At 48.1% G+C, this 26534-nt stretch overlaps 1 protein-coding gene across 1 annotated transcript; it reads right to left on the minus strand.

The window, feature by feature from the left end:
• Window positions 1-6660: 6660 nt before the first annotated feature.
• METRNL (meteorin like, glial cell differentiation regulator) lies at window positions 6661-26534 on the minus strand. The gene is made up of 4 exons (XM_015880068.3): window positions 26250-26534; window positions 21281-21669; window positions 8273-8332; window positions 6661-7604 (listed from the first exon to the last, which is right to left on the minus strand). The coding sequence occupies exons 1-4, from the start codon at window positions 26360-26362 to the stop codon at window positions 7288-7290; spliced, it is 879 nt and encodes a 292-aa protein (XP_015735554.1). The 5' UTR covers window positions 26363-26534; the 3' UTR covers window positions 6661-7287.

Raw genomic sequence — 26534 nt, forward strand, 5'->3', positions numbered from 1 at the left:
TGGCTTTGCTGGAGCAGACAGGATCTGCTTTTCCAAAAGGTTTGTTGATATTAGCCCACAATCTTGTCGGGCTCCATGTATACTCTGGACTCAAAGAGCTTTGCTGCATTCCCATCTCTAAGATACGGAGAGTCACCAAACCCAAATATTACTCTCAGCAGCTGAGACCTCAAAAGGTCTTTCTTTATTTTCCTCCACTGTTTCCCATTAACTCTTCAGCAGCATTTGTATGCATTAAACTTACAGAGCTGAACTCAGCTCCAGGCTGAACTATCTCACATCCATCTACACAACAGCAGCAGTTTGCAATGCACATGATTTACTCAGATGTTGCATGGGGACGTGAGCAGGGCAGCTCTCTGGCTCAGGGGCCATCCAGGGGCAACCCAGGCTCCATTTTGTGGCTAAGGATCCACTTCAGTCTATGGTGACCCACATAGTGGAAGCTGGTTTTTTTTTTCCTCTGTTTTTTTTTTTAAACATTTCTCCTGATTTCCATGAGCTTCCTGTGTCACATACAGAAGGGCCCAGCCAAGGTATCTGCAGTTCCCACAGGTACAAGGAGGATGCCCATCACAAAGGATGCCCACAGTGCAACAAGGCAGACCCCCCTGGGCTGATCTCACACAGTGCTCTAGGATTAGGTTACCTGACCCAGTGGGTGCCATAAGCAAACATGAAATGCCTGCGTTGTGCTCACCCTCATGTCCCCCAGCCCACCCTACAAGAATTCCCATGTCACCCCACAGACCAGGGGAAAAGAGGCAAAGGCAGTCCCAAAAAGCCTCAGGTGCACCTGTTTGGACCCTCAGACTGACCCCAACTTGCAGATGTGGAGAGAAGGAAACACCAAAGCAAAAGCCAACAGGGGATGCTGCCCTGCTCAGTGGTGTCCATCAGCTCTACAATTCATGGCAGTCACCAACCACCTCCATAGCCAGTAAACAGGGATCAACAGCATGGCTGGTAAAATCTGTCCCCAGATATCTCCAAGTGTCACGTATTCTGATAACCATGGCTTTGAGGGAAACAACAGTTTAAATTTGGACACAAAGCTAGGGCCACGTTGTTTTTGGAAGTTCAGCAATGAGCACAGAGGGGTTTTTCCACCCAGCTTCACTTCTGCTGCCTCAGCAGCAGTTCCCCAAAACCAAGCTACACACACACAGGAGTTGCTTAACAGCATCGCCCGTGGGGCTGTGTCACAAGGGGAAGCACAGGGCACATGGTGTCACAAGGGGATACAGCAGGCAGAGCCAAAGCAGGGCTGTGAGGGTGGGCAGAGGTGGCTGGCCTGGCCCATGAGCTAAGTTGGCTTTGTTCACATTTCGGCCTACACCCGCAGTGCAGGCCTGGCTGGGCCTCAGTGTGGCCCTGGCACCACAGCTCCAGGCACAGGAGGCCGACCTGATTGTTATTATTATTATTACTATTCTTTTTCACCTCTTCAGGCAAATAAACCAGCACAAACCGGTATGACTCCAACTGGATTTGGCACAAAGGAACTGGAGAAACCGGTTGATATGAGGCAGGACCCTGCCCCACACAGCCCCAGCTGGCACAACACCCCCAGAGCAGTGGTGGTGGGGCTCCAAGGAAGGACTGGGGGGCTGTGAGGTCAGCACCCCTCAGGATATAAGGGAACCCACACATCCCAGGCTTGGAGATCACTGCCCTCCTTAAGCAGGGCTGGCAGCCCCAAGGGATCCCCACTGCTGTACCCCAGCAATGGGGTGGCCAGCGCATGAGGGGCACAGGGCAACGGAACCCATGTGTTACATGCTGCTGTGGGGCCTGGAGGCAACACCCAGTGTAATGAGTTGGGGCCTCACCCAGAACCCACACTCTGCTGTCACCCGACAAAATGAGGTGTGTAAATGGGTCCTAATTAGGCATACAAGACATTCCCCCAACTCAGTGCTTAAAACCACATGGCCATGGGTTGCAAAGGGCAGAGCCAAAGCTCAGCATCCCAGCTGCAGGAAGCCCACTGAGTGCCCAGCTCTCATACCCCAATCCTAGCAGAACACTTCCATGGTGTTTTTTAATCCAGAAGCTGCTCAGCACTCACCCAGCCTCTGCCACAAGTTTTGCTCTGATGCATGCATGAGTAATACCACAAAAAACACTCCAGAGAGGCTCTGCCTTCACACCCTGACTCACCATCACCCCCCACGGGGGACAGAGCAGCAAGAGCGGCTCTATTTGCCCTAGTGATTAGCTCAGGCTCAGCAGGAACACTGTAAAACACATGCTGAGGAGAAACCTTGAAGCTTTTACTGAATTTTTTGGCTCTTGTTCCAAAATGTCTCAGCTGTGACTCTCCCAACAATGATTCTCCTCTCACTCCTGTTGCAACACTGCAGCCTCCATCCCCAAGAGATGCCCCTAGCCTTCAGCAGAGCCAACAGAAGGCAAAGCAGCTGAGTCAGCTCCCAGCTGTGGGGAGGAAGTCCTGAGTCAGCCCTGCTGCAGCTGGAGCCAACACAGCTCAACACACCTCTCCCCACCAGCACTCCTGGCAGCCTTACCCCAGCACCAGGAACACTGCATCACCCTACATAGACAGAGATCTTCGTGGCCACAAATGAGTAGGGGACTCAGCCATCCATCCTAGGAGCTTCCTATATGTCTTTTCAAGGCCTTCCTATGAACTGGGCCCTTTTGGAGCTTTGCAAATGCTCACACATGCAGAGGCTGTTTGCCACAGCTTCCTCCTGATTATTATATTTGGAAGTTCTGCATCTCCTCCCCTGCAGGGAACAGGGAAAGGAACAAAATGTGATACGTATTTATTTAAACTAGGTGAAGTGACTATCAAAAATTACTCTTTGCTTTGTCTCCCCCGCTGCTCTCAGTTAGATCTAGCTGGATGTCTCCATAATGGGATATCATATCCCATCATGTCCCCCATCATGGAGATACCTTAAGCCCAGAGGGCCCAAAGAAGTGTCTGCATGCAGGCACTGCTGCTCAGCCTCAGCATAGCCACAGAGAGCTGCCAGCACCAAACCTAAACCACAGAACTGATCAAGTCTGAGTGCCAATGAGGGCTGGCGTCTCCCAGCCTGACCAGGGCATCCATACTACCAACATCCAGCTCTAGCATGTGGCAAGGCACGTGGGTTGTGCAAGGACAAGTGGATGTGATGCTCCAAAATGAACGTCATGGGGCTGTGGTTATCTCACTGTTGGTGGGCAAGGAGCAGGGGAAGAGGTTACTCATAGGGTCTAGCTGTTGCTGGCTCTTGGTGAAGCTCTGAGGTGAAGACTGATGGTGAAAGAATTACTTCTGCTAAGATGGAAAGGAGAAATCTGATTTTTCCTCTTTCACTCCGGCAGCTCCACCCTTTCAGACCTAAATCTTACTGACGTCAAGATATTCTTGCACATTGTTTTGGCTCCATATTGCTTCCAGACACTGTTAGAGATTTGCAGGTCTCCCTCCTGATGTTTTCCTGTTTTACTTCACAACCAGCTTGGCTTTCAATCTGATGTCTCGTGGAACAGCTGCTCCCAACATTGCTATCCTCACTTACCATCCAACCAGTATCTCTGACATGTATCACAAAGAGACTTTCCAGTTCCAGAAGTGTCTTTTAATTAAGCTCATGACAAGCAAAAGGAAAGCTCCTATCTCCCCTGGAGGTATTGCACCATGTCAGCTGCTCAGAGCTCATACAAGTCCTGTTGCACTTCAAAGGCAAGAAGCACAGAAACACCTGCTGCAGTGTATGTCCTTAGGAACGCACCTCCTCACTGGCATGGAGAATCTCAAAATCATGGAACCATTAAAGCTGGAAAAGGTCTCTAGCATCATCCAGTCCAGCCATCCACCAACCACCAATACTGCCCACTGACCACATCTCTTAGTGCCACATCTCTGTGGTTCTGGAAAACCTCCAGGGACCCCACCACCTCCATGGGTAGCCTGTGCCAAGGCACTGCCACTCATAAAGGGAGTGTTCCTGGATGCCAGGAGAAGGCTCAGTAGCAGAGAAGAGATTGCTGAAGAGCTGCTTGCAGATTTCTCTGATCTTCCCAGCCCGATGACCTGAGCATGGGATGAAGCCATTAGCTGGCCCTGCTGCAGGAAGGTAAGTGCCCCACAGCTATCCAGGGCTCACATGCAAGAGGCAAACCCTATCAGCATAGCTTGGAAAATGGCCTCATCCTCTTGGGGAAGCAAACAGGTGCTTTAATCAAGATCCCCAAGTCTTGCCGTAGGCAAACCATGCACAGGGATCTCCTCATACCCAGGCTGGGCTTTAAGAAGAGACAATCCAGTCCTTCCACAGGATGAAAGGACAAACTCTCCCCCAGGCACATGGGGTCTGATAGACCTTAAACAGGCCGGTGTAGACACCCACGTGAGTTTCTCATCCTACTTATTTGCCACTGCAGTAGGTCTAGAATAGCCCTTATCTTGGAGGTGACAGTGCTCACCAGTGGGCTCATTACTGATGCTTCACGGAGAAATTGAGAAGTAGAGGGTTACCATGGAAAGTGTTTTCACTAACAACACAAACCACACGCTCACCAGAGTTAGATGCAAAAACACAGCAGATGTCTTGTGCCTATTTTGGGGGTAGTATTGCCAAACCAAAGGGGACTCTAACAAAGGCAATTCAAGTTCACAAGTTCTGCTTTCTTAGGAGCAGATAAATCAGCCTGCTGCTCTTAAGAGGAATTCAATTATGTTAGGTATCAAGAGGAAGCCCTTCATCTTTAGAGAGCTGCAGCAGCAGTACAAGCAGTGCTGTGCATCTGCTTTTGGGTTGCCTTCAGCCATTTCACTACATAGCAGCAAGCACACCCTCACCTAATGCTACATCAGTATGCCATTTACTGCTCATTACAGAGAAGGTTCATCTCATGTAAGCAGAGGTGGTGATTTTTAATTCATCTTTTCTACACACTACCTTACACATCAAGCAGTAGTCATGCTGCAAAGTGAGCACTTTGGAAGCAGATTTAAGGGCACTGGGAGGAATCCTAGCATTAAACTCACAGTGCACAAAGCACACACACCCAGCTGTTGGGATGTGGCACCCACAGCAGGGAGGAACACTTGCAATTCCTGGTGCTTTGCTGGGGATGATGCACATCAGTTGTAATGCTGTAGCAGCCAGGGACAAGGGCAGAGGGGGAAGAAATGCTGCAGAGCAAGACTTTAATGCTGCTTTGATTAAAGAACAGGGCTCTGGGCTGGGCGATGGCTCATCCAGCCACACCTCCAGCACTCTGTAATTGTATTTGTGCAAGTGTCAGCAGTGTGACGGGCACGCACCAAGCTGAGTGCTCCAACGCTCCATCCCAGCAGCGTTTTGTGGGGCTGGGGCACAGCATAGGAAAGAAGCATAATAATTCCTCTCCTGCCAAGGATTTCCAATGAGCTCACAGGACATGGGCAGCTCCCTGGGGGAATGCAGCAGAGAGCAAGGCAGTGCCTTTGGAAGTGTGGACCGCACGGCCCCATTCCTCCTTGCAGCCAAACAAGCCACCAGAGCAAAGGAGAGCTCCAGCCCAGCACTTGGCTCCAAGCTTTGTTCAAAGGGTATTTTCAAAAGAGCCTACAATTTAAACTGCCATTAAAAAAAAAAAAAAAAAAAAAAGAATGAAACTGCAGCCAAAGCTGGAGCTCTGGGGGCAAAGCCTCGCTGCCTGTTTGTGTTTTGCTAGCTCCGTCTTCTCACAAATACTGGCTGAACATTTAATTTCGCCTCTTCCCCTCACTCCCACAGCCTCACATAGGAAGAGGAGAGTGGGCAGCCTGGAGACAATTCCAGGAACATGTTGTTCTCCCCTCCTCGTCCTGCCGGCAGCCACTGCATGCTGAAATCCAACAGGAGAGGTTAGGTACAAAGCTTCTGAAATGCCCCCTTAGATGTACTCAGAAACAGCAATCACATGGAGGAGACTGGAGAGATGAGGCTTTTTGATTCACTAAGTGGAGTTTCTTTTTATATAGAGAAGCTGATGGGCTACAAATTGAAGTGGTAGAAAGTGCTGAAACAGAAACATGGGCAAGAGGTTAAAAACTCTTTCTTAAAGGACTGGATTTCAGGTTATGGGAGATGATGGGACTGAAGGGGGGGGTGGAAGACAGTCAGTGTCCCTCCCCTGGGCACTGCCTATGTAAGTGGTGTTCAAGAAATAAATAGATGCAGTACTTAGGGAGATGGTTAGTGGGCAGTACTGGTGGTAGGTGGATGGTTGGACTGGATGCTCTTAGTAGTCTTTTCCAACCTCAATGATTCTAAGTGACACGGTGAGGGTGTTTTTCATGAGGAGGTCCAACCCTGGGGATCACAGGCAGGCACGAGCATCCACTCTGAACTGCTAGCACAACCAAAAGCGTCAAGCACGCACCAAGGGGCAGCCTGTCCCTTAGAGGTGTTCCCAAAATAACCCCATAAGCATCCAAGAGCACACTTAAGAGTCTTGCCTGGCCCACGTGTCTCAAATTCTCCAAAAATAGCTCCTGCTTCCCCTGCGCAAAACACTGCGGTTCCCGATGCCTCACAGGAACCCTGCTTCTGCTCTGAGAAGCCACAAAATAAGCGAGCAGCCCAGAAACTGATCTACGAGCACATCTGGAGTCACTGAGATGAGCTTTATGGAGAAGGAAAAAAAAATGAAGATTTTAAACAGCACATGTCAAATCCAGGGACCTTTATTTCTCTGGAATGGAAAGAATTTGCCAGCCTGGCCGAAAAATTGGAGGCGGCGATTGTACATTCTTTCAAATAAAAGAACACGCACACGAGGTTGGCTCCATAAATTTCTGTCGTAAGAAACAACTTTAAATTGTACACCAAGCTTTTTACAAAGCATCCACGTTAAGATGGTTTACTGTGCTCTATCGCATTCTCGGCCATTTATACAGAATACACCATACCAAATGCTACATCAGCTTAAGACATCTTTAAAAATTAGTATTAAAAAGATACAAAGGCATGTTGGCTTTCATTTGGGTTTTTATTAAGGCATGGAAGTTTTCTTGGTTTTGTTTTCCTAAGGAAGTCACTAAAAAAATATAATAACTTAATTCATCAGGACAAGATTGGTTAAAAATCCAGCCTTGTTTGCTTGGCAGCCTTCTGAGCTCGTACCTCTGTTGCTTCCATGAGTCTAACAGCACCGCAGGCTGCAGATGTGTCCTGCAGGGCCTCAGCCTGCGCTCCAGATCTGGCCATGCTCTCAGTTACTGTTCAGAGTATTCACCGCAGCCAGGAAATATTCCCAGCCCAACTCTAAAAGCGACCTTCAGCCAAACGGGGGGTTTCAATCTGGGCCAATTTCACATGGATTTAGCCCTTTGTCTTTTGCTTCTCTGTACATCCTTTGGAAGTCTTTAAATCGAGGGGCACAGCCTAACCTGGCTTCCCCAAAGTGCATGCGTCCCGTGAAGAGGAAGTCTCCATCTCCTGGTCTCACCCCACACTCCAGCAGGGTCTTTATTTGTCCTCGCCAGTTCCCACTCTCCCCCGTGAGCTGAAAGACTTTGCTCTTCTGCCTGTACAGTTTGTTGACGCCAACGTGAATTACGGATTCTTGCTCTTCTGCCTCGTTCGTTACATCTTGAATGGAGCCTCTGATCACTGGGAACACAAAAACCATGTGAGGAAGGGTTTCTCCAAACCCCCATTGGAATAATGGGGACCAAAATCAGCCCCTGGGAAGTGATCTCTCTACAGCAGCCCTGGGTTTGGTCCCTTACTATTATTTCTAGAGTTTGTGTTCATAACCTCCAGCACACATTTGTGTTTGTTTCAGGGTTGTATTTACAACCTGCCCAGGAAGGGCACCATGTGTTAAATTTGAGCGCAAAAATAACTGCATCAGAAAAACAGCATCAAATGCAACAAAGATTTATAACAGCAAGCTACATGCTTAGAGCTCTGACAATGTACTTTCTGTTCTGCAGCCATCAGAGACACCAGCTAGTGCTGATACCAGCTAGTACTGATTTCCTCTTTTAAAAGGGAAGCAGAGAATTATTGAAACTTTTGCTCTTCTGTCAGCAGCCCATTTTAGAGCAGCGAGTGGAGGTACCCAAGAAGTCTTTGAAATTCCGTTACGGTTGCTGGGTCATCCTTTGCCCACCCTGGGGAAGTGGGTGAGCATTTTGAGGCTGTGCACATCACCCCTTTGGACAGCATTTATCACTAGTGGGGTTTGCCAGATGTCAGTGGGTGTCCATCACTTTTTATGGAGGTTTGGTGATAGGTCAAGAGGGACAACAAGGTGGGAAGAAACAACAACTCACCGAAATCACTAGTGCAGACGGCCAAGAGGACCTCTGTGTCACTGCATGGTCGGCATGGAGCTGGAGAGAAAGAGGCAGAGTTAGCACAGGACCAGAGGATAAGAAATAAATAGCTGGTTTCAAATGAACCAAAATCTGCTCGGGCAGGAGCAAGGGATCTATGGGTCCAAAGATCTGACAGGCATCAACAGCGCTAAGAGAAACACAGGCCAACCCCAGCCCCCATGAGATTTTTGTAATTAAGTAGGAATATGGATCTCTTTAACACTCCTGCTGGGATGTATTATCTAGCAAACACCCCACACACTCACTGCTCTTATGCAAAATGTGTTTTGATACCGGGTGCATTTGCAGAGAGATCTGCAGAGAATTCAAAGCTCTTGAAAACTCTTTGAAGATCATGTGCCTTTTAAAGGCTGATGGCAAAGCTTCTTTCTTACAATTTCTATCAAGTGCTGTTGGGCTATTTCACAAGCCATTTAGTCTATCACCACATCAAAGTTCCTGGAGGTTACAGAGTGGGGGAGGCAAAGAAGGGAGAGAAAAACCAGCGCATGTGTTTGAGGGCGTCGAGGCAAAGCGGAAACTTGAGCCTGTATCTGGTAGAGCTCAAGCAGTACAAAGACCATTTCCTGTACTGCTGGAAACATTTGGATATCTGCACTAATCTAATCAATGCAAGAATGTGGCTCCTCTTTGTACTCAGCCAGCTATTTCTGAGGAGAAGGTGCTGTAGTTGCAGTACAGATGTTTCCATAATGCCCCATTGAGTTCAGGAATTTGCTTACTATCAGAGCCTGCCCTGCCTAGGGATGCTAATTAAGTCTGTCCACTGGAGGCTCAGGGATCCGAGCCCACTCGAAGTCGTTCTGAAGGTCACCAGCCAGGAAAATGAACACCCTCTGAGCTGCTCTTCCCTGATCCACGCAGGTGGGAGGCTGCAGGAAAACAGGGCTCATGCTGCAGATGAGGCACAGAATTGGAGCTACACCACACCAAGCCCAAAGCTTTGCCCCTCCTACAAATTCCCCCCCCCAAAAAATGTGATTTTGAACCTCAACATCTGAAAACACTCAGCTGCCGGATCCTGGAATTGTCACACCCTTCCTCTCACTGCTGTCAGCTTTCTGGAGGAGTTTATCCATTGCACTAAGAAGTACCTTGAAACTCTCCTAAACAGCACTCAGCCATCAGCCTTCCCCAGCAGGCAGCACAAGGCAGTCAGTCTCTGGCATAAGACAGGGCAAAGCTCTGATTCTTTGCAAGGTCCCGGAAAGGCGGTGATCCAGAAAGAAGGATTATTGAACCCAATCCACCAGATTTACTCCAGTCAGATGATTAATACACAGTGTAACATGCTGTTTAATAGGATTAAACAGAATGGAAAACGCACATTTCTGTGTGGAGATATTTGAAGGAATTATTCAGAAACTTTAAGAAGCTCTAAAAGAAGAGGCTAGGAATAGTTTTATTAAAGCATCTGGATCATCTGAGTATTTCTATTGAGTAGAACCTGGATGCCTTCAGGCCCTTGAGAAACAATCCAGCCCTTGCTGGCCTTTTTCCCCCCACGCTCCCACATACCGTTGCATCCCTTTTTCAAAGAACTTTGGAAACTGTTTAATATCATGAGAAACACGGAGCCAGCCAAAGCCTGGACACAACCGAAGTACTACAATAATGTCAGTCTCAAGCTATGTTAATTTTTAGACTCAAGAGATTTTGATTAGTGGCTAAACCAAACATCCAACCTTCATCTAACTGAGACAATCCCAAGTCACACCACATCCCACTACGGAGCCATTTCATTCACGGCACCCACCAAACCCATCCTACCCCATTCCCCAGCCTCCCTCTGCCCACATCAGGTCCTGCCTTACATCCCCAAAATGGAGATGACCTGAAAAGCTCTGTGAATCCTACAGCATTTTCACATGGACAGAAGTTCTAAGAACACAACTGATGGGCATCCACAAAAAACAGCTGGATTTTTGATGCCAGATTTCAGATATTTTACTCTGCAAAGACCTAATAAGAAAAAGGCATCCTGGACTTCTCTGAGTAAAAACAGTCTTGCTTTAGACCAGACATCTCTGTAGTTTGTCCAACCCAGAAAACTGAAAAAAAACAGAATGACTAAGCCATTTTTGTTCCCAAAATGAGCACAACACAAGCAACTGCATTAAAGATGAAAGAGAAAATAAGTGGCTCCGTCAATTGAAATAGACTGAGACTATAATATGTCAAATGAGCAAGTGCGCGCATATACATGGAACAAAAATCAGTTTAATTGCAGACTCTAGGCAAAAATCCTGCATCCTTTTTAAATGCAAAAGGAAATTAAAAGTGCTCAGTATTGCTCACACTAGGTCATTACTTGCAGCCTGCTTCAGATCCATGCTGACTCACAGCAGTTTGGTGGCATGCAAGCTCATTTAACAACCATTTACCACCACCCATCGCTGCAGTACCAGACAGATGAAGAACAGAAATCCTCTTCTGTGGAACAGCTCCCACATCTGCATTCACAGAGTATCAAATACATCCTGCAAGTGGCAAAAACTAGCTATGCGAGCACAGACGGAAAGCGAGTAGTGAAGGATTTCTGCTGAGGTAAACGGACCATTAAAAAGCAAATAATATTCACTGGCTACATCCTAAGCTTCGTTCCTGTGCAGACTCATAAATACAATCTTAAGAAGGAGGCAGTGCTTATGCTTTCTTTTGAATTACAGCCATGAAAGAATCCATGTGTTTATGCCACGGCTTCGTTGTTTGGGGTGCCCTTCAGTACTGATCTGCATTGAGCAGCAGGTGTTTTCCTCTATCAGGAGGTCAGAACCACACATACACTAACAAGCTAAAAGGCGAAGCACCCTAACTCGTATCAAAACTGAAGGGAAAATACCAAACAATTAAAGGAAAAACAACACTTCACACATGCACAGCAGGTGAAGATGTTCATTTTCAGAGCAGAGGGCCCAGTTGCCAAACAAGAGGCTGTGTTTGCCCAATGCCCAACTCCCTGGGGACGGCTTGAGGTCTGTCCAGGTTCTCACGTCCCAAAGCACAACTCCAAAACTGCAACACCACCAGCACCGTCAGCTGCACTAATTCCTTTAGACTCAATAAGCCAAAGGGCCTTGATTCACACAGCAGCAGGGGAAGGAGGGAAAAAAAAGAGAGAGAAAAGCAACGTTTTATTGAAGCCCTGTAAGGCCCAGATGCCTATAACTCAACCGCACCGCTTGTGGCATAAAGCCTGCATTGTGCATGTCGGCTGCCGACTCTCCTGGGAATGTCTTTGATGGATTTTGACAGTATCCTGACCTGAAGTAACCTGAGGCAGCCCTCTCTCCCTCCACCCTGCAGCCCGGTGCCTCCAAAGGCCTCTCTATTCACCTCCCCGCAGAGGGAGATGTAATTACATCATTCCTCACGAGCCAGCAGTCATGTCCCAGCTGCTTTGAGCGATTTGCCCTCTGAACCTGATGTTACCGAGGAGGACGCAGCGATGCTAACAATAGACTGCACTTGTTGGCCAACAGCTTTGTCGAGCACGCTGCTGGTCTTCTCCACGGGGAGGCTGAAATGCTCTGAATGAGGCAGACATGGCCCAAAGGAGGACCTAGAGCTCCAGGTGGTCCCCAATGATGCCAGTGCCAGAGCTGAGATGGCTGAAGACAGCCTCTTCCCACCCTGGGGATGGATTTAAGGGCACTATTAGTGCTGCAGTTTAGCTTGGTCCTCACACACCATCCCAAAGCTTTATTTCCTCAACTCCACCAGCCACCCCCAGCCACCCCACGGCTCCAGGTAGGCTCTGCTGAACATCATCACCGCTCTGACAGAAGACACAGGAAGAGAGACAACCTTCAAGCAGAAGTGAAAACGTTGAACACAAAGTAATTGCAGAAAACCGCCCTTCTGAGGAATACCCTTTGGTTTCACTAAGGTCGTACACGCGTGCGGTGTGGTGGAGGTGTGGATCAGGGGCAGGGAGGCACAGAGCTGCTTCATCAGCGCTTCTAGTTCTCATGCTGTACATCACCCACACGCATTCATATTTCTGAATAACTCTTTGAATGGCAATCAGACATTCCAAGTATCAAAAGCTCCTGAGGATGCCCAGGCAGGGCTGGAGCACTTTGTTAGCCCTACGTTTGAATCAACTGATTAAAACAAGCAGCCCCCTTTCCTCTTGCTGGTAGGCTCAGCAGAACACGTTTAAAGGAGCTTGGGGGTTTTGTTGCAGACCAGGCTGCTTTAAACCAAGGCAGCCATCACTGCAGCACCTCGGCCTCCAGGATGCAATCTGCCAGCCTGACATCAGCACTGGTACAGGCTGAACCAAAAGTACCCACCCACACCCTTCATATTCTTGTTGGCAGCTCTGTAATTGCAGCCATACTGGAAAGGGCATCATAGGATGAACGTCCTTCCTGGAAACGCAGAGCGAAGGCTTCCGGGAGCAGATGGTAAAAATAGAAGTGTGGTTTCTCCAATGATGCTGCATTTCTCAGTCATATTTCTGAGCCTTCAGCAGAAATGACTGTGGCTCAACCATGTAGCCTGGGCACAAGGGCAAACATCATATGAGCATGAAAAACAAGACCTTGCCCTGATCCTACTTCCACTAATTAAAAAGCTGAATAAATTCTTTTAATTCTTACTTCTCAAGTTCGTCTAAGCTTCCTTTTTGAAAGGACAGCTTTCCTGTCACAAAATTTGGCACCCACTGGTTCACCCAGCCCTGACTAACCATCTTTCTAAGTGTACCTCCAGCTTTTCTACCCCCTCAGAAAGCTCTTCCAAAGAAAGCCAGAATAACTTTCATCCTCCAAACACTCACAGCCCCCACAGTGAAACACCACTCCAAGCTACATCAACACATCTGCATGTCAGTGCCTCTTTATAAGTATAAAATGGAAATGTTAGCCAGGAGCTCCAGCCAGCAGAGCCACATCCAGCGCACCTGTGCTTAACACAATACCTGCAGCCACGCACATGGGGAAAACGCGGCCGGATGACTCCAAGCAGCTGGGCTGGAAGTCACGGACACCCAGTCACAACACACAGAGGAGCTCTCTCATCACTCTTTTGTTTTACAAGGCTTTCCTGTTCTTCGGATGGGATAGGATTACATGGCTGTTCTGCAAGCACTGCACTTTTCCTAGCGTGTCAGTAGGAAAATGCCAAGCCGGGGAGCAAACCCAATAATTTGGGCTTGTGCTGATCCCAGCCCTTTGGCTCGATGGCCATCATATGGGGTCAGGAAGGATTGCGCTCCTTAAACCAAAAGAAGGTTAATGCTATGAAAAATGTACAGAACCAGTTCAGTGCTTTTCTGAAGGCAGGAAGAATCATCTCCATTATTTGCTGGAAAGTTAATCTGAGCTCTGTGCTAAGCTAAAAAACTTCAGTGTCTCCCTTCCTCTACTGCCACAATTCAGCTGATATTTAGTACAGAACAAGATGGTGATTCAACAGCTGGTCCAAAGCAACAATGCTGCAGTGCAGATCCACCTCTAACTTCTGTACCTGAAGCAGGATCTCGGCACCTCCTCCAGCTCCTTGCCTTAGCTCCTTTCCAACATTTGGTTCAACACACACATTTGTACAGGTTTCCAGAAGTAACTTGGAAAACAGAAACCATTGGCCAAGAACTATTTGAACCTGCAAATAAGTTTAATGAAATGCAGACTTTCACATGCTGTGGCACGGAGTGTGCCAAGAGAATTGAGTTAATACCACATCCTTCCTGCACAGCATAAAAAAAGCACACTGTAAACCTCACCAGTAGAGATGTGATGACCTTCGCATTCTGAGAAACGTCAAGGCAAGAGCCCATAAACCAGAAATTCATCTTTTCACAGAAATGTCTTCCAAGAAGGTATTAAAGTCCTAAGTAGCAAGGAAGACTATTTATGTAAACAGTTTGAGGAAGAGATTTGGTACCAGGCAAGCTGCATTTGTAACAGCTTTCAAAATGAAACTTGGCTCAGCATCTCTGGAGCACGTAAGGGTTCTCTGGGGTTGCACTGCAGAGTCAGTGCCTTTCTGCTGTTCCAAGATGCAGCACCCTTTCTAACAAATGAGCTGAAAGGTCAGCGAGAAACACAAACAGCCATTTGTTGAAAGAGGGGAAAAAAAGGAAAGAAACAAAAGAAATTGCACAGCAGTTTTTATTCAAGCATCACCAGACACAATTAAACTCCACCTCCCAGCACAAGTGGCTCCAACCCAGGAGAAATCCCAAGAAGTGTCATATCTTCACAATGCTTCATGCCGCCCCAGCTCCTCTGGGCTGCCACTACATGTCCCCAACACCTCCCTTCCCTGTTTCCCCTCCTGCCATATGCAACCTTTGCTCCACCTCCATTGCTGCCTTCTCGTCTCTCCCCACTTATTCCCAATGTGGAGCTGGGCTCCAGGCTTAGTGCTAATGGAGAAGAACTCATGGCAGAGCCTCACTGGGACAGCAGCAGTGCAGCGTAGCAAGGTCAGCACCTAGCTGAGCTCCTGCACCTACCTCTTGTATCACCAGTCCTATAAAAACCCTCAGTTACAGTCAAGGCTGCAGTGTATCACGTCCAAATAGCTTTACTGAGTAAACCAAATCTTTGGTTTAATTCCCTCTGTTCAAATTGCACCAGCAAATAGAGCCCAGCAAACAAGAAGCTTCTCGGCAATTACACTCTCACATGCTCCCGTGCAAGCAGCCTCAATAACCATCTGCCATTTCTTTGCTTTCTCTCTCTCTCCCTGCAATTAAATAGAAAAGCAGACAGCAAGCGACTGCTGGGAACTTCTGCTCTATGCCCACAAGATGCCAATATAAAGCCATTAAAAAATAAAATCAATTTGTTTGTCCCCAAGAGGATTCCTCTCTCCTTCCTCAAACCCCCGCTGCTCCACCAAGGACCAGCAATGGAAGCACTGGGCAGGCACAAGGATGGGGCTGAGGTGTTGGGGGTCTGAGATCCCTGAGGGCTGTGGGTTCTGCTCCTGCCCCACAGCTGCAGCACTGCACATCCATGCAGCCCCAGCAACACGGGACAGAGCAAATATTTCTCCTGACTGAAAAACAACAAAGATTTATGGCTTGGCTCATCATCCCCTCCTGAAATTCACTCTGAAAATATTTTTTTCTTCTAAAGAAAACGCCGTTCCAGAGCCTTGTAAAAGCAGCCGCTAACCAGATCGAGGAAAACAAAGTTACAAGGGAAGTTCTGATGTCTCGTTTGCTTTGGTCTGTGACAGACAGCTAACAAAACACTCCGCTCAGACAGCGTGCAAGGGCACGAGATGAGAAGTTACATGGTGTTGGCTCCTATGTCCCTGCCATGGGCTGAGCTGTGGCTGCAGCTCAACGCAGCCCCATCCCCATCCCCACCCCTCCTGGCCATTAATGCCTCCTACAGAGAGCAGGATAGAATTAAGTAACGAGTGGCTGGTTAAAGTTAAACCCTGAGAGCAGAGTAATGACAGATCAAAGATTAAGTGAATCTTTAAAAAGAATAAAATGGCACTTTCGCACTCACATCCACACAGGCCCTTCTCCTGCCTGATTCTACAAAGCAAATTCTTTTTGGTACACGGGAGAAGGAACACAGCGAGTGTCATTTTAAACCCAGGTTTATTGGGTCAGCTCATTCTTATAGAGGGCTCAGCCCCACGCAGGGAGGTGATGGATGTGATACCACTGATCTGTGAGCCCCACAGAAACTTACTTCAGGTTTTCTATTTGTAACAGTTAAAGCTTTAAGATACATTCTTTTTTTCTCTCTTCCCCTGCCATCCTCAGATCACTGACATATCTGTCCTACATAGAATTTTCTTGCCTTACATTTCTCACTTCCACTTAGACCTTGACTACATTGGTGTAAATCTCCCCACAGCCCCACTGGGGCAGAGCTCCATCCTGCACACATAACGATGCTGGGGATGGGTGAAGGTACTGGAAAACCCAGCCAGGCTCCCCATACATATTTAACAAGTCACAGATTTGGGCCCAGGGTGCTTTCTAGGTACCCACGTAACATTACAGTGAATGCTTTCTGGCTTCTACAACAGATTACAGCTAAAGAGATTTTCTGCCCTGCAAATCAAGCCCCCGGTGCAGGCAAACTCTAACCTAAGTTTCTTACTCCTCCAGGAAGGTGGAGGGGCAGGAGGTGGAATGCAGCCCCCCCATCCCCTCTATAACTACAGCCTCAGGAATTAGCAAACTAAACACTTTCGCCAAGCAAGCACAGAGCATTATTAAAGACTGCCAAGCAACTCTGTTGGATTGCAGATCTGGTGGTGGGGACCATCTCCTGCAATGCATAAAGGTCAGCGCAAAGCAAAGCCCCAGCTGCCCGCACAATTCACCTGACTGCTTATTGGTTTTGACTGCCCACTGAGTTGGGAAATAAGCTAACGGCATTCGTGGCCAGTCTAGCAAAAATAAGCTATTTTCTTACAGCCTGTCCCCTGCAGCTGTGAATTTATCATTGCTGCTCCATTGTCACCTTGTCTGCCTGCTGCAGAACCAGCTCCTGTCCTGGCAACATCAAAAGGCAAGCGGGACCACAGGAGACTGCTGTCAAACCCATTTGCTTGGGAGAAGGAGAGATTAAATTAGGGCATCCCTCCTATTTTAATCGTGGTTGAAGACTTCTCAGTTCCACAGTTTCGCCTTACTGAGGCTCACTGATTCCTGAAAGCATCAGCCCTGCTCAATGTAAGAGAGTGTAAATGGAGCATGTGTGCTGCCCGTGCATCAGAACTGTGCTTCAAAATCATTCCACACAGGAAGAAACCCAAAAAGCTTTTCTCTTAAGCTCTTAATCATAGCCCAGATACCAATAAGCGTTCTTAATTTCCAGTCTGTTTTCTCAGGCCAGTGAATTAATAGCTTACAGGAAATAGCTGAATACTGTCCTTCATTAGTTAACTGGATTTAGCCAGTTCTGCTTTGTTTTTCAGATACCCATTTGAGCACAGAACCTTCTATATATTAATATTCTCAGGCAGGTACCCAGCATTAATAAGGAAAACATATCAAACAGTTACTAGAACCTGCACTAAGCGAGGAGATGCCGTCAAGATAAAGGGCCATTTTTGTTAAAGTTTGACTTCTTTACTACACAAAAGTGGGTGGGTAATGAAAGTGCTTTCAATTTACCTCCTGAGCCCTAACAATCAAATTATAGATAACCCCACGAGCGCATAATGGGAAAGGCAAATTATGCTTATGTAAAGATGGATCCAGAGCTTGGATGTGATATTCCTGAAACACAGAACTCGAGGAGCAAAATAAAGGCACTTTTGGTCCTCCAGTGCTTGGCCAAACATACAGAGCCCTGTTTCAGGTTGGGAGAGGAGCAGCTGAAGAACAGGAAAAGCAAATGACTCTCAAGGGACCTTTGCTCTTTCCATAGGAATCTGATCCCAGCAGACCCAGGCCAGGCGCACACGTGCTGCACTGCAGTGTGGGTGGATCATGGCTCTTAGAACACCGCTGGGAGCTGTGTGGCTGAAGAACACTCCTGGCACAACCTCCATCTACCTGCCAGTCTAACGCAGCCTTGGAGTATTTTAACCCTGCAGAAGAGATTAGAATCAACAGAACTCAACAACCTAAACGAGTTCTGCAGCTTCTCGATGGCCTTGGGCCAAAATGTCACACTGCCTCAGTTCCTCCGCTGGGCTTCAGAGCCACTGAAAGCAAGTGCTGAAGTCAATGGTCCATCAGTATGGATGGGGTTCCAACCCAAAACCTAATCTGAAAACAAAACCACTTTCAACCACCCATCGCCTTGGCTATCAGGGAGAACACGGCCATCAGGATGCCCGAATGGTGAAGCTGATCCTTCCATGGGACTGTGAATTCCCAGTGATGTGAAATGCAGTTTTTTTGCTGGTCACCACCAGACTAAAAACCATCCTGTGCCAGCTTTCAGAAACCTAAACTAAAGCAGATCAGTGTACAGAACGTATTTCCTCCAATTAGGGAAACCATTCGAGAATGCGGTAAGGCAAACTCGGAGCCAAACTCCCCAGATTTGGAAAATCACAACGACGCGCCGTGTTTCAACCCTCCCAAGAAAAGGGAAAGGCTTGTTCAGAACCCGTGTGTGTGTTTTCTGCTGAATTATTTGCAAGGCTCTGATTAAGTGGGAAAGAATGACTGCAAACTAATAAAACTTGAGGTTTTCTAATTAAACCACAGGCACCCTGCCAAGCATCGCTGATTTGTTGATGCGCCCTGCAATGTCAGGACTCTGAGGACACAACAGGTCATTAAAGTATTAAACAGATGACTTACACTCTTTAATCAGAGCCGGGATGCCAAGTTAGGAGGAGAGAGTAAACTCAAGAGCAGAGTACAATAATTATCACCAGGAAACAAACGCAGTGTTGAGGGAAAGTCAAGAGAAAATTGCTAGTGATTGCTGGAATAGCTGTTGCACAAGGAAAGGGCTGGATCACCGAGCCCCACACCTGGGTCTTTTATGACCAAAGCATGAGCTGCAGGCACCCAACCACACAGAGAGCACCACTGACTGCAGTGAACTTCCTCCCCATACGGACAGATCAGCAAAAGCAGAAGCAGCTACGGAAGAAAGAAGGTCCACAAGCTGCAAGGGGTCCTGAATGCATTGCTCCATAGAAGCCTCGCAAGGCAGCTATTTGGCAGTTTCCCCAGACATATAGATATTTATAGGAGAATAAAAGTGCTCATCTGACTGAGTAGTGGAAAGAGTCATGTATGGCATTTCCATCGTGGTTTCACCCCCCCCCATCACCCCTCCCTAGCATCAGAGAATCCAAAAAAAAAACCAAAAAAAGGCAGAAGAAATCATTGTAAAATACAATAGAGATCCTTCGTTTGCCTTGAAGGCTCTGCCGATGAACTATTAAAACACTTCTTCTGTCCAAACAAGACACTTGGAGCGTGAAGCGGACAGCCTACCACATTGTTTTATAACAGCGCTGAGAGTCAACCAGCGTCTGTCAGAGCGGAGCATAGAGCTCAGCTAGAAAAAGCGATTTAATGTGCCTATCAGAGAGGAAGGCTGTAATCGGATTCAGCCCTCGGTCTGACTGCTGAAAGTCTCTGAAGAAAAATACCCAAGATTTGATGTGAAGAGCACTGGATTCTGAGAACAGCACAGTTTGTACCGAGATGGCGAGCACGCTCAGCTGCAACAAAGCTCAAAAGAAACCATCTCCACGTGCAAATTAAAACCAGAGGGGATGAGCACTCTTTCTTGTGTGCTATTTTTATGCATATGCAAAAACAATCTCAACTTTTCTTTGGGGAAAGCTTGACTTTTCTTGGTGAAGCGTGCCTTGCTTCTTGCTGGCCCTGCCTGCATCTGTGTCCTCACAAAGAAAGGAGCACTGACTCTGGGAACATTCTCCAAATAACTGATCAAACAATGTCTTTAATGTCTTCTGCGATGGAATTTTACTACATAGCTCGCATTCTGCACAGCACATTCATCCCTGAAGAAACGATCTTACAGGGAAAGCAGCTCTGCAGTTGGTGCTGGTCCTCTTTGCAGCTCTTGTATGATGCAGAAGTGGTGAAGCCTGCTTGAACATGGCCCTCAATGCTGCCCTGCGAGCTGCACACAGAGCAGGAGCAAAGAAGGCAACTTAAATACAGGAATATTTGTGTTTTTTGTTTTCATGGCAAACACGCCACCTGTCAGTTATCGGGGTTACTGCATTAGTCCTCAGCCCACTGCTGTCTTTCAGGATGGAAATAAGACCTGTGGAAAAGATCTGAGCAGCCAACATCTGCATGGCAGCAGAGCAGGAAGAATGCACGAATGTATTAATCCAGGGTCCTATTGTGGAAGAGAACGGGACTCAATCTCTGCAGTCATCTACCCAAAACAGGCTGGGAGACACACGGCCTAGAAATGGCATCTCAGCCACAGTACAAGGTACTGCCCACCCTCAGCAGCTCCGTGCTGCTCCTTGGGCTGAGTTTTGGGGCACACTGTCCTACATCCGCTGCGGCTCAGGATGCACTGGGCTTCTCCCCTTCTCTTTTATCAGGGATAAAACCTAGGGGTGATTCTGCATGGAGGAGAATCAGACACGACCCATCTGAAGAGAATTTCCCCTTCACCCTCCACCAAGGCTAGTTATCCTTCTCAAACTGCCTAATTGATCAGCACAATTAGGTTACGCTTAGAGCTTTTGTTCTCAAGTGGAATCACAAAATGGCTCAGGTTGGAGGGGACATCCAGGTCCAACCCCATGCCATGGGCTGGTTGCCAACCACCAGATCCCATCCAACGCGGGGTTTCAGACTTTTAAGGCTCATAAACTCTTTTGTCCACTCCCCCTTCCTACAAACTTGGTGTAAAACTCCTCCCTGTAGAACTCGATTTGCAGAGTGGGTGAGAGAGAAGACAACGTTGGCACAGTGCATGCGGTGTCAGCCTGCTGGAGGCTCTGCAATGCTCCAGAGAAGGAACCAGGAAGAGCTGAGGAAGGAGCACACCAGAGAGGGAAAAAATAACTGGGTCAGCGAGTAGCAGTGGTTGTAAAGGGGAAAAAAAAAGAGACGGAAAAGGAGTTCCTCCTTGTTTAAATGTTTGTTATTCCAAACATGCAGCGGGGTTTTAAAAACTGATTAAAGAAAGCGGTTGGACAACCACTGCAGTGCAGCCCTGCTCACATCAGAGTTCACTGCCGGGTAAAGCCAGTTCCTGTGATTCACCCCAGGCCTGTAAGGGGAGAACCCTTCACAATGCAGACCCTTAACAAATCATTTGGAGTCCAGCCTGTGCTACCAGCTTCCAAAAAAACAACAAGAAGGAATTAAAATAAATAAATAAATAAATAGATCTATTCTTCCGCAATAGCCTGTTTATAAAACATGCCCTTAAAAGCACATGAAATTCAGACCCAGCCACTTTCCCACTCACTCACTCACTCTGCCATCTGTTCCGCATCCGATACAATACATGAAAACACAACCGATATCCCAGAACTCACCAGAAACTGTGTGCAAATCAGATGCAATCCCCCTGCTCATCAGTTCGTACTGGAAGCCTGTGATCTTCCTGCTAATGTCCTGCTGGGGGGTGGCCTCGACAAACAGCCCCCCCTGGTCATAGCCAAAGCAGTAGACTTTGCTGGGGCTGCGCTCTCCATCTCGGACCAAGAGTTTCAGTTCTCCAGTTTTTTCCAAATAAATATTTGCTCCTGCAGAGTCCTTGAAGGGTTTTATGCAAACAGTCAAATGTTTGTAGGAGGCAGGTGAAGTGTTGGGTCGCAGGTTGACTATGAGCGCTCCCGTGGGATACATCCACTCTATGGAGCCTTCAGAACAGCGGAGGTAGACCTGTTCAACATCCTTCTTGTGAGACTCGTGAGTTAAACCACTGAGGGAAGAAAGAAAGAGAAAGTTAGACAAATGGCAGAGCTAGGAAAGCAAATGTCATAACCTCAAACCTTCAAAGAGCCACATCAACAAGCGCAGGAAACCTACTGTAGGGCTGAGTGTTGGCCCAGCCAGCTCTGCAGCATTCGTCTTAATATTAAAGGACAATTCTAAAGTAGTCTACGAAAAGAAGAAGTCAAACCACTAATAATTGACTTCAGCACGAAATAGGATATAAGCACATGATTAAACACAGCTAAATTGCTACAGCCTCGGTTACATCAGCTGAGCTGTGGCAAATGACTGGGTGCATAGCAGTGCAACACGTACACTGCAGCTCCCTTCCCGGTGGCTCACACCAGCGCGGTCTCCAGCCTCACAGATCTGACCCCACCTTTCTACAAGTACTTTGTTCCTCTTCCAAGACTATATTCCCAATGGATCTGAAACTGGGAGGGAAGCCAAGCTCACCCCATGAGCTGGAGCAAAGGGATGCTCTGGTGCTGCTGATACTCCCACCCCAGTCTCCAAAATAGGAGGTGGGGAAAAAAGACCTCCCCCTACTCCTCAGTCATAGCTAGGAAGCACCAAACAGTGCTCCCCTACAGAATGATGGGAAACCTTGTCCACAGCCTAAAGCAGGAATGGCTCTAACAGCTCATGCTGCATGTGGCTGCTGCTGGGCCAGCCCTGGACAGGTTCTTTACCCAGACTTCAAGCTCTAATATTTACCAGTATTACAAAAAGGGCTCCAGCACTTGAAGGCATAAAGGAAAGCTGGTGAGGGCTCTATATCAGAAAGTGTGCTGAGTGAAACTGCACTCCCATTTACCGGGAGATTAACCAAGAAAGGAAAATACGTAAGAAGGATGAAACAACTTGACTAAGGGTGTACAGGAAATCTGTGGCAAAGACAGAACGCTCTTGAAAACAGCACAAGTAATGACATCAATCTCTGGTTTCTCAATAGAAACCTCCAAATAGACCGTTCTCCAACCCCAAAGATACATTCACATGCTGAATGGGGTTAAAATTCAAGTCAGCATTTAGAAAGTAACCAGAAGCTGTGTGTAAAATGGGACACACACACACACACACACACCAACATATGGTTTGCATTTACTGACTCATTACTGTGAGTGTCAGTGTGACCCACTTGATAGAGGTTACATGAGGAAGCTCAGGAAAAAAAAGTCATATTTAATAATAACAGTGCCTGCAAACATGTGCTTCTGAATGATCTTGAAAGCCACATCAAGAACACAGATGAGGAGAAACGAGGGACAAGTCTTTGACCTCTGGTCTCCTGCCCTCCAGTTCGGTAGTGCTTGACACGTTCAGGAAACTTAACTTTCAGTGGGACATTTCAAGTTGACTGTAAATCCACATCTGGTCCACAAAATCAACTTTCACCACAGCACGAGCGTGATGCCACTCAACAGAAAACACATTAGTTTGCTCCCTTGCAAGCAGTGAATAAGGAAAACTAAATAGCATCAAGTTTATTCCACTGCACAGAGACCAAAACAAAAAGCAAACAACAGCCCTCACGCATCACTTGTTCCTCCTCGGGACATCAAAACAAGCTATGTAGTATCTGTGGGCCTCATACTGGCAACTTCCACTCCTAAACCTCAGTGTTTAAACAGAGGGAAGGCGCATGGGGCAAAACTCTGAACTCATGCACTGAAACTGCTGTTGTAAGTGATCCTACCAGCACTGAATTTCTGCCAGAGGAAAAAAAAAAGCCTCAACATGCATTTTGTTCAAACAATCATGCTGCTCAAACAAAATACAACAGAACTGGGTGGACTCTGAAATTACCTTCTGAAAGCCAATTATATCCCACAGGCAAGAGTGATGCCATTAGACAGACACATCAAGCACAAGTACCTGTACGCATTAAGCCCTGTAATAAAGGGTGACTCAAAAGCTGAGCAGATTTCAAAATACATGGCAGTGTTACTTAACAGCAACCACCATCATCCAGCCAGACCTGTCACTTTGCTTGCAGTCAAAATGACACGTCACCACTTCAAGCTTGTTTCCTGCCATGCTTAGCTCTCGCTAGCCAGTCATCCCATGAAGTAAAGGTCCAGACTGTAAAATAAAGGAGGTCTATTTTTTCTATTTCCCCCCCCAAGTTCATTACATTTCTGTTGCTTTTAATTCCCAGCAGGCAGATATCTGCTCACGGTTACAGTGATGGATGAGCCATCCATCATCTCCTTCACATCTCTGCAGTTTATTGGGACTTACACCTCCAACACTCACTGCTTCCTCATACCAATCCATGAGAACATCCTGAATCACTGCATTGGTCTCCTCACTCCCTTTCTGGTTTCAGCCCTGCCCCGTGTCTGCCTTGAAAGATCTATGGCTGTATTTGTGCAGTAAGCAGTTAAGCTGCAATAAGCAGCAGGTGCTATTCAGAAGAAAAAAGGGATGACAGGAATGGCACTATCTGCTTCTATTTCAGGTGCTCCAAAGAGCACTCAAAGTACCCATGTCCTCTCAGCACCCTTCGGTGAATGCAGAGAACTTCAGGTCCTAATTTGGGGGATAATTAGATCATTCGGGATGACAACACCAAGACTTCCCCAGTGCAAGGGGAAGCAATGGGTGTAATCTGCCACATCACTGCTGAATTCTCACTCTTCCAGAGTGTATCAATAAGGTCAGAGCAGCATATTCCCATCGTGTCAGAGGGGTGGTTTTACCCAAAGCACTGTGAAGTCACTGCAGCCAGAAAACCTGAAGCTACACCAAGAGTAATAACCAGGCACACACCACAGCAGAGTTTCTGCTTGCTTTCTGGATAGTGTTCTCCTGGAAGCTCTGTACTAAGCTATTTATGAGGATGCTGAAAGCTCTGTACTAAGCTATTTATGAGGATGCTGCTGTGGCCTACTGAGTGTACTTAAATTGCAGGTGTCACATCGTGCATTGCATCACATTCCCCTGGAAGCATGAGGGATATGCATAGGAATCCCAGCACAGCTCCTCACAGTACTTTGGGGATATGGGCTGTTTGCTTCACAAACTGGTTGGAGGGAAAAAAGAGTTATATGCAGTAGATTCTATTTTCATCATTTTTTAATGTAGATGCACTTAAAGGTGAGAAAACACCTTCAGGTTTGCTGGAGATCACCAGGTTCTCAGTCTGCCTACACAAGCCAACCTAGAACTTCTCACCAAAAAGAAAGACTCGATTTTGGTATCCAAGTTCAAAGTTATGGCCAAAATATAACACAAACCACCCCGTGACTTTAGAACATTATATTCCACAATAGAAAATCCTTTCAGACCTATGTAGCTATTAAGTATCCACACTGAAATACTTAATTAGAGGGTACTTATTGGGACATCAAAGTCCCTTCTTTCCTTCCTAACTGCTGGTCCTTTAGGACAGATCAGGTGCCAGTTAACACCTCAGGATCAGCAGCATTTCTGGTGACACCTGCTTGCTACCAGTGAGGCCGGAGCCAGCCAGGCACTCCATCCCCTCCTGAGCCCCGTCCCCATGGGCTCTGTGGGGACCACTGCCCACTGCACGCAGCTGGAATGCTTAGGGATGGAAACAGGTACAGCTTACAGGGCAGGGAGGCTGGAAAAGAAAAATAACGCAATTAGAAGTTTGCCAGAGGACTAAAAAGTTTGGCCCATATCGAACAGAGTCGCCTTCAAGTGGACTCAGGGGGATTAAGGACACACCAGTTGTCAGGAGTCCAAAAGAGTTCAGAAAAGAAGTAAATAGCGGCACCGGCGCCTTTAGACGGCCGCAGATAGGAAGTCGTTACGCTGCGAGTCAGCCCAGCTGTTTTCCCACTTCGAATTATCCCTGCTCCAAAATACCTTCCTGACACGAGCTGGCCCAACTTTTATTCTACAGAAATTCAGATCTCAGCAGAGCGCCGAGCCAATATTGCTGGGCTCCCCAAGCAATTCGCTTTAAGCCGATGGAAAGCCGGATCCAACAGCGCTCCCCTGTTAGCAGAGCAGCTTTTTAAAACTACGAACAGACCCAACCGCACACGCTGAACTTATTACTAGCAATTAAAGGAGAGATAATTCGGGAGATAACCGCTTGAGAACCGACGTCGTTCCTTATTCAGCTCAATTAGAACAGATCGGAGCGGGCTGCGGCAGCCCCGCGCTCTCGGGACGGAGCGGGCAGCTCCCAGGGCCCGTGACGGCGTTACTGCGGGGCGGGGAGCAGCCCGCAGGTGCAGCGCATCCCGGGGAACAGCATCGCAGCCCGCATCACTGCGGAACGCGGGGCAGCCCCGGGCAGACGGCGGCGGGGACAAACTTCTCCTCGGGAACGTGGCACCGCCCTCCTTCTCCTCCTCATCGTCCTCAGCCCCGGGCGCTGCCGGGCAGTTGGGAGCTCGCCTCGGCCGCTCCAGCGCTGCCCCGCACGGACGGGTGAGCAAAGCCGCCCCGCTCCCGCCTCGTGCCGCCCCCTCCCCGCACCCGGCTGAGCATCCCGCTATCGCCCTTTTGTTATCGCCCCCGGTTTCTCCCCGTTTGGGGGGGGGGGCACACGAGGCATCCCCCGCTTTCTCCCCCTGGCCTCACCTCCCCTTCCAGTTGCACAGGTCGCTGGAGTACTGCGCCTCGGCGCCGCCGCCCAGCAGCAGCCGCAGCCCCAGGAGCAGCGGCAGGAGCCCGGCGGCCGGGGCGCTCCGCATGGTCCCCCCGCCGCGACCCCCGGCCCAAGGGCCGAACGCTGCTCGGGAGCGGTGCGGAGCGATGCGCGCAGCCCCCCGTGGGCTCCCCTACATGGCGGGCAGCGCAGGGCGGAGCGGAACGGAGCGGCTACCCCATGCCCGGCTCCACGCTGCGCCGCTTCGGCTCGGCTCT

Source organism: Coturnix japonica, chromosome 23 (genome assembly GCF_054131305.1).
Source record: "Coturnix japonica strain WE chromosome 23, WE-NBRP24, whole genome shotgun sequence".
Classification (NCBI taxonomy): domain Eukaryota; kingdom Metazoa; phylum Chordata; class Aves; order Galliformes; family Phasianidae; genus Coturnix; species Coturnix japonica.